At 31.3% G+C, this 8,635-nt stretch overlaps 1 protein-coding gene across 1 annotated transcript; it reads right to left on the bottom strand.

Annotated features, from left to right (window-relative positions):
* Nucleotides 1-1,461: 1,461 nt before the first annotated feature.
* hesx1 (HESX homeobox 1) lies at nucleotides 1,462-4,711 on the bottom strand. Its single transcript, XM_034678247.1, has 4 exons — nucleotides 4,474-4,711; nucleotides 2,169-2,338; nucleotides 1,986-2,087; nucleotides 1,462-1,892 (listed from the first exon to the last, which is right to left on the bottom strand). Exons 1-4 carry the CDS (start codon nucleotides 4,592-4,594, stop codon nucleotides 1,692-1,694), a joined length of 594 nt encoding a protein of 197 aa, XP_034534138.1. The 5' UTR covers nucleotides 4,595-4,711; the 3' UTR covers nucleotides 1,462-1,691.
* Nucleotides 4,712-8,635: the final 3,924 nt, after the last annotated feature.

Here is an 8,635-nt window from a genome sequence, read left to right as displayed (position 1 = left end):
AAATGATAAAAATAAATAAATAAATAAAATATCTGGACATCTTTTAAATAAAAAACAACAGAAGATGATTAGGGCCATTTAAATTTTTTTTTTATTATTTTTGTATTTATCTTTAATCTCAGAATTCTAAATTTCTGACTTTTTTCTCAGACTTTAAAAACTACTCAAACTAAAATTTAAACTAAACTAACCACTTCAACTAATGACTTTGATATCAGAACAAAACAAAAAACAAAAGGTTACACCTTAAAAAAATACTTTTTTGCTTGCCCGCCCTCTAAATGTTTGTTTTTCATGTGGCATTTCCTCTTACTTAAAAAACAAACATGAATATTTTTTTTTTAAACGACATTTTTTCATATACATATGTGTTTATTTATCAATTATTCTAATAAATAAAAAAACAACAGATGAAACTTATGTATGAAAAATACACAAGATCACATAAACACATTTTAAAAGCCTAGCTACCCTATTTAAAACAACATTTTTTTCAAGTATGTCATTATACTGTTTTCTTTCTGTTTGTTTATTATTTTAAAACTTTTGGTGGTACTATTTTTTTTTTTTAATTAATTAGTTAAGGCCTATCTTTAGGGATTTTTTGAATTTTGCTAATGGAATTCTAAGTCAAAATGTCAGGACATAAATAACAATTTCTCAGGTAAAGTAAAACCTTGATTATTTTTGCTAAATCTAAACAAATATAGATGAGAGGAGAGAAAGACTAAGAGTGAACAAACAACCAAACTTCATTCATGAGATGCAAAACAAAAAAGTATTAAATAAGTACATTTACATTCACATATATTTTTTCCCTTTTCAGGACACCCCCTTATGTAATTTATTTTATTTTATCTTATTTTATTTTTTATTTTATTTTATTTTATTTTATTTTATTTTACTTTATTTTATTTTATTTTATTTTATTTTATTTTACTTTATTTTATTTTATTCTATTTTATTTTATTTTATTTTATTTATTTTTTATTTTTTTTTTATTTCTATTTTCATTTTTATTTATTTATTATGTATTTATTATTTAAAGGGACAGTGCATATTAATAAACATTTCATCATAGCATCCAAGTAAATATGCCAGAGTTAGCCAAAAGACTAATTTCCATCCATAGTCCCCGGCAGGTCAAAACAGAGTTTATAACAAATGGTAAAGATAAATATTAACAGATGGAAACAATACATCACCGTAGCATTTTTGGATTACCTACATGTTTTAAACTATGTTAGTTTTGTAAATAAGAATTTGTTCTTAATGCCTTACCTGGTTAAATAAAGGTTAAATAAACCTAAAGTATTTTGTTACTCTTAAGGTAATTTTTCACTAAAGAATCATAAATAATGTCTCAGATCTCTCCACTCAACACCTGTAGGGATAACATCAGTCAGTCCCAGCAGTCTGAACCAAAGTTTACAGTGAAATCATGAAGACACAAACATTAGATTTAATACTTTAAGTTATAATTTCACTTTTTACAGTGTGGGATAGAAAACAGTCATAATACACTTTAACAATCTGATCCAGAGCAGATGTTAAATCAAAGTCTGATCCCTTTAAGACAGCAGGAATCACAGCTCCTCAGGTTCCCTGATAGAGAGTCAGATCTTAATCCACTGTGCTGTTTGTCTGTCTGTGAGTTAATTTACACGTGAACATCTTTACATCATAAACAATCAGCATCTCTCCTCCTCTTCCTCCCCCTCCAGGTGAAGATGAGAAGCTCGGTCCAGGTCACCTCGCTCATCCCTCTGGGCCTTCAGCTGACCCATGACATCACGACCGACCCGGAGGTCAACCACGGCCGTCTGAACCAGCCTCAGACGGGACTCTCTGAGGGAGCGTCTCAGCTTGGCACGCCGGTTCTGAAACCAGATCTGGGAGAGGAGAGGAGATCAGCACGAGGAAGGACGAGGTGTTTGAATGAGAGTGTAAAAATAGAAGTTATCTTAAGAGTGAGCTGACTGAACCTGTATCCGGTCCTCGTCCAGGTCCAGCCTCCCCGCCAGCTGCTCCCTCAGCTGGATCCCTGGATAACAGTTCATCTGAAACACTGACTCCAGAACTTTCACCTGAACACACACACACACACACACATTAGGCTCCATCCGAATGACTCAGTGACCCTCTGATCTGATTGGTTGATTGGTTACCTGGCTGTTGGTGAAGGCCGTGCGTGGTCTGCGTCCGATGTACCAGTTTGACGTCGGCCTGTTGGGGTCCAGCTGCTGAGGATGATGAGGATGATGAGGAGGATGATGATACCACTGTTGTTGTTTTGAGCACAGACTGTTTCCTCTGTTCTCCTTCTCATCTATGATCTCTGAGTTCATGAATAAAAGAAGAGAAGAAGAAGAGATCCAACTTTAAAACTGTGTCTTTATCAAAAATCCACAAACATTTTTTAATACTTTATATTTTGATGAAGCTGAAACTAACTGATCATATTTACCTTCTTATTTGTTTATCCTGCATTTTATTACTTCTATTATTATCTTTTATTTGTATTCTAAATAAGGTTGGTTTAACTCTGCTGTTCTTCAATCAATCAATCAGACTTTATTTATAAAGCACTTTTCATACAATGACATTATAACACAAAGTGCTGTACATAAAAACAACTTAAATAGAATAAATTCAAAAAAGAAAGATATATATAAAAATAAAAATACCCAGCCCTGACTCCCACAATCCTAATGTGAAGAACACAATATAATCAACAATAATAATAATACAAATAAAATAAATAAATAAAAGCAAACTAAAAAAGAAGTTGATGAATGAACTGAGGAAACGCTCTCATGATATCTTAATGAGGAAACACTGGAGGAAACATAAGATGTAAAAACTCAACACAGGAAATTAAACTCACCAAAATAAAATACATTTATAAGATAATAAAACAATAAAATATTTAACTAGTAAAATAATATAAGATGCTATACTTAAAAATAAATAAAATTAAATAAAATTAAATTAATAAAATTAATAAAGTAAAATAAAATAAATTAAATTAAATAAATTAAATAAATAAAGTAAAATAAAGTAAAATAAAATAAAATACATTTATAAGATAATAAAACAATAAAATATTTAACTAGTAAAAGAATATAAGATGCTATACTTAAAAATAAATAAATAGATAAATTAAATAAATTAAATAAAATAAAATTAATAAAATTAATAAAGTAAAATAAAATAAATTAAATTAAATAAATTAAATAAATTAAATAGATAAAGTAAAATAAAGTAAAATAAAATAAAATACATTTATAAGATAATAAAACAATAAAATATTTAACTAGTAAAAGAATATAAGATGCTATACTTAAAAATAAATAAATAGATAAATTAAATAAATTAAATAAAATAAAATTAATAAAATTAATAAAGTAAAATAAAATAAATTAAATTAAATAAATTAAATAAATTAAATAGATAAAGTAAAATAAAGTAAAATAAAATAAAATACATTTATAAGATAATAAAACAATAAAATATTTAACTAGTAAAAGAATATAAGATGCTATACTTAAAAATAAATAAATAAATAAATTAAATTAAATAAATTAAATAAATTAAATAAATTAAGTAAAATAAAGTAAAATGAAATAAAATAAATTAAATAAAAAGTCAGTAAAATTTAAACTAGATAATAAGTAAATACATAAATAAATTAAGGTGAAATCAAACTGTTATAAGAATGAAACTTAGTTAAAAGTGAGACTAAAAAGATATGACTTCATCATCATCTCATATCTGTTCATAAAACCTTTGATTTCGATCAGTTCGTTTTTCTTTTACATGTTGTATTTTTCACCTCCCTCTATCCCTCTCTCCAACACGGTCTCAGCAGATGTGTGTCTAACATGAGTCTGGTCCTGCTGGAGGTTTCTGCCTGTTAAAGGAACTTTGTCCTTGCCACTGTAACTTGCTAAATGCTGCAAAGTGCTCTGCTCATGGTGGATTAAGATGAGATCAGACTGAGTCCTGTCTGGAAGATGGGACTGGATCTGATCCGGTCTTGATGTTGGGTCTTTGTTAATAATAGAACATAGAGGACGGTCTAGTCTGAAGGCATCATTGTAATCATGTCTTTTTAGGACTTCCGTAGAATCCAAAGGCTGCAAGACAGAAACAGCTGCATGTGTACAGAGTTTTCTCCAAAGTTTAAAACTGGTATAGCTGCTGTTTGCATGATCTTTGTCTCTATTTTTCAGCAGGACTTATTCCTCTAAAGAAAACCAAGCTGAGGACTTAGCTTTCAAATTCAGTTTGAAATGTGACCTGAAAGAGGAACCAGATAGATCAAGACTGATGCCTTATTGAAGCATCAGTGTGAGACCAACCAAAGCTTGACTTTGCCTTAAACGTTGCAAATGCATGACACAAGTTAACAAGTTCAGAGACACATCCCTCTTCACACTAAAACAGAAGGTGAAAACGTTTCCCCCTCACCTGTCCAGGGTCGGTGCAGTTTCAGGCAGCTTGCAGGCCTCTCCACCTCCAAACCCAGAATCCTCTCGATGGAGAACGCCGGCCTGCTCTGAGCTGCAACAGGAGCCTGAGTGGACGCCATAACCACTAAATACCTGAAACACCTCACAACACAAAGTCTCTAAGGCTGCTCTGTCAGAATCCAGCAGGCCCATGAACCAGGTCTCTCTCTGATGCAGCTTCTTCTGACCCGTGGAGGAGGAGTGAAGTCGGAGCAGGTGAGAGGATGATGAAGTGTGAGGAGCTCGTGAAGCCGCAGGAAGACAAACCGCTGCCTGCTGGTTTAAATGGGAGAGGAGGATTTACACTGGCCACCAATTAGAGAGAAGAAGTGATTTTTCCATGAGAATAAGATTCCCCGAGGCTCCATACAGCAGATAATCTCTGCTCTGTGTGTGTGTGTGAGAGTGTGTGAGTGTGTGTGAGTGTGTGTGTTACTCAGGGACGGCATATTTAAATTAGAAGTTTACTCAGTTTCACAAATAAATGCAACAACTCTGCAAAAACTGAGTTTGCAAACTGTGCTGGAGACAGAAAGAGTGTGTGTGTGTGTGGGGGTGTGTGTGCATGTGTCTCCCTGGTGCATCTTGCTGCCTGTGTGAGATTAGGACACAGATCCTTTTTAAAAACGGTCACCAGAGTCGCAGGAAAACAGATGATAATTGCTCTTTTCTTCTGAAGTACCAAAGTAGAAAATCAGTTTAATTTCCTCAGAAAAAGATGCGTCCTCTGCCTCCTGCTCCTCGACTTAGTCTAATCTAATAATCATAATAAAAATGATAATGACTGCAATGATCCGCTGAGATGCTCTAATGCTATTAGCCTAATCTGTGTGTGTTGTGATGCAGATGCGGCTCGTAGTGAGTGAATGCAGGTCGGAGCAGCAGGGAGGGGAACCTTTTCAGGAGCAGATTAGCTCCTAATGAAGGTCTGCAGCTGATTTAAACTAACAGCACACTTGTTTATTTAACCTGAGCGAAGGAGAGGATGCATGGAGAGGAGGGACGGCTGCAGGCAGAGAGGAAGTTAATCTGACTCCATGATGATCCGGGGAAACAGACTCTTTCTGTGAGGGACGTGAGATCAGGATCAGGATGTATTCTGGAGTCAGTTTAATCAAGAATAAATACTTACATTGATGATCATTTTATTTGTAGAGCACTTTTCAAAAACTAAGTTACAAAGTGCTTCTCATGGGGAGCAAAATAAAACAGGCAGATCATTAAAACACAAATCAAGATAAAGAAATAAAACATATTTTAAAAGGCATAAAATTCCCCTAAAAGAATTCTAAAATAATAAAAATGATTTTAAAATATATTTCTAAGACGGTTAAAATAAAATAAAATACAATAAGATAAAATACATTAAAATAGAATAAAATAAAGTAAAATAAAATAAAATAAAATACATTAAAATAGAATAAAATAAAGTGAAATAAAAATAAAATAAGATACGATAAAATACATTAAAATAGAATAAAATAAGATAAAATAAAATAGAATAAAATACATTAAAATAGAATAAAATAAAATAAGATACAATAAAATACATTAAAATAGAATAAAATAAAATAAGATAAAATAAAATACAGTAAAATATATTAAAATAGAATAAAATAAAATAAAATACAATACAATAAAATACAATAAAATAGAATTAAATAAAGTAAAGTAAAATAAAATACAATAAAATATATTAAAATCGAATAAAATAAAATAAGATAAAATAAAATAAAATATATTAAAATAGAATAAAATAAAATAAAATTAGATACAATAAAATACAACAAAATACATTAAAATAGAATACAATTAAATAAAATAAAATACAATAAAATAAGATACAATAAAATACATTAAAATAGAATTAAATAAAGTAAAGTAAAGTAAAATTAAATAAGATAAAGTAAAGTAAAATTAAATTAAATTAAATTAAATTAAATTAAATGAAATTCAGTTAAAATCAGGAAAGGCCCTTTGATAAAAGTATGTTTTAAGAAAGGATTTAAAAGAGCTCACTGACTCAGCAGAGGTATTTCTGTTTGTCAGTTAACATTTTGACTCTTAACAGGAAACAAATGGAGCAAAGTCACCGTGATGAAAGATTTTAAGAAACTGCACACTCACCATGTTCCCTTCATGAGAACAAACTGACTTTAAATCCTCCATCCTTTCTTCTTTGGGCAACTCAACCCTCACAGAAGTCATTTCAAACACCCGTCACAATGTTTGAGACTCCTTTATTTTCTATGAAACACAACTCAGAGTTCAGTCTTTAGAGTTGGCTGTATGTTTAGTCCAGTTAGTTTGTTTTCACATCAGTCTTTTGGTTTGAAACCGACAGTGGCCCCCTACGACCTTCAGCTGAACGTGTCAGTGTTTGTGGAGTTTACACAGCTGTTGAAACACAGAGGGAGTTCCTGGGAATGCAAACTAGTTTAGTTTTTATTAAGATTTCAAAATATCCTCATCAGATATTTAATGATGGTCTAAAGACGTTTATGAGGGATGCATCCGGCTGAGAGTCTCCAGTTAACAGGGTCGCTGTTTAAACCAAAACACCGGCCGATCTCTGCCACGGCTTTTTGAGTTCAAAAGGATTTTAAAGCTGTGTTGAAACGTCTTTGCTACTCGCGCTTATCTCCTCTCACGTGTTGATTCATTCTTTGCTTTTTCAATGTTTTTAACCGCAGGAGCAACATTTTTACTTTTTTTCATGTTTTTCTGCTTTTGGAGCACAATTTCAAATATGAGGAAAATGTATTATTCCGAAAGGCTCCGGGTCAACTTTTTTTAAATTTTTTTTGTCAAATCCTTTTTTTAATTTTTTTTTCAAATTTCTGTTTTTCAAATTTTTTTTGTCAATTTTTTTTTTTGTCAAATTTTTTTTTTTCAAATTTTTTTTTCAAATTTTTTTTTTCAAATTTCTTTTTTTCAAAACAAAATGTTAAAAAAAATTTTTTTTTTGTCTTTTTTTTTTCAATTTAAAAAAAAAACATTCACAGTCACTGTTTTTTCCATCTGTGATTCTCTTGATTTCTCTTTCTTTCATTAGTTTTTATTTGTTCTATCTTTTTTGTATGTGTGTGTACTTTTCAAAAGAAGAAGCTGTGATCTCTTGATTTAGCAGCTTGTAACAGTAGTCTTCTTAACAGGGTCGCCGTTTAAACCAAAACACCGGCTGATCTCTGCCACGGCTTTTTGAGTTTAAAAGGATTTTAAAGCCGTGTTGAAACGTCTTTGCTACTCGCGCTTATCTCCTCTCACGTGTTGATTCATTCTTTGCTTTTTCCATGTTTTTAACCACAGGAGCAAAATTTTTACTATTTTCATGTTTTCTGCTTTTTGAGCACAATTTCAAATATGAGGAAAATGTATTATTCCGACAGGCTCCGGGTCAACTTTTTTGTAATTTTTTTTGTAAATTTCTTTTTTCAAATTTCTTTTATTCAAATCTTTTTTTTGTCAAATTTTTTTTTTCAATTTTTTTTTCAAATTTCTTTTCTCAAAAAAAAATTTAAAAAAATTTTCTTCCATTTTTTTTTTTCAATTTTTCCAAAAAACATTCACAGTCATTGTTTTTTCCATCTGTGATTCACTTGATTTCTCTTTCTTTCATTAGTTTTTATTTGTAACAGTAGTCTTCTCTCAGTTAACAGCGTCACCGTTTAAACCAAAACACCGGCCGATCTCTGCGATCACGGCTTTTTGAGTTCAAAAGGATTTTAAAGCCGTGTTGAAACGTCTTTGCTACTCGCGCTTATCTCCTCTCACGTGTTGATTCAGTGAATCCATCTGTGATGAAATATAGCACCATCTAAAACAGACCAGCTGAGTCTCTTCATGCCAACAGGTTAACTGTTGTGTTGCTCATAATGATACCTGCCTGTCTGTCTGCTTCTATGGTGTCATCTGTGATGAATGGCATTCCTCTTTGTTTTACTGCCCTCTACTGGTCTGAACAGTTTAAAATAAGCACTGCAGCCTGTTGCTGTTTATGTATATGGGTGCTTGTCTTTAATATGTTTCAACTTCATGTTTTTGTCTTTATTGTGAAGTGTATGCGCCTGTTTGAGCCCTGTCAAAGAAGAACTTCTGCCACCATCTAGGGCAGACAATAA

Source organism: Notolabrus celidotus, unplaced genomic scaffold (genome assembly GCF_009762535.1).
Source record: "Notolabrus celidotus isolate fNotCel1 unplaced genomic scaffold, fNotCel1.pri scaffold_114A_arrow_ctg1, whole genome shotgun sequence".
Taxonomy (NCBI): Eukaryota; Metazoa; Chordata; class Actinopteri; order Labriformes; family Labridae; genus Notolabrus; species Notolabrus celidotus.
This window is presented reverse-complemented; position numbering and strand designations above follow the sequence as displayed.

Excerpts from the sequence above, each read along its gene's own strand:
- hesx1 (XM_034678247.1), bottom strand. The coding sequence starts at position 4,594 with ATGGCGTCCACTCAGGCTCCTGTTGCAGCTCAGAGCAGGCCGGCGTTC. Across the intron at positions 2,339-4,473 it reads ACTGCACCGACCCTGGACAG|AGATCATAGATGAGAAGGAG; the intron begins GTGAGGGGGAAA and ends TCATGAACTCAG. Across the intron at positions 1,893-1,985 it reads TGGACGAGGACCGGATACAG|ATCTGGTTTCAGAACCGGCG; the intron begins GTTCAGTCAGCT and ends CTCCTCTCCCAG.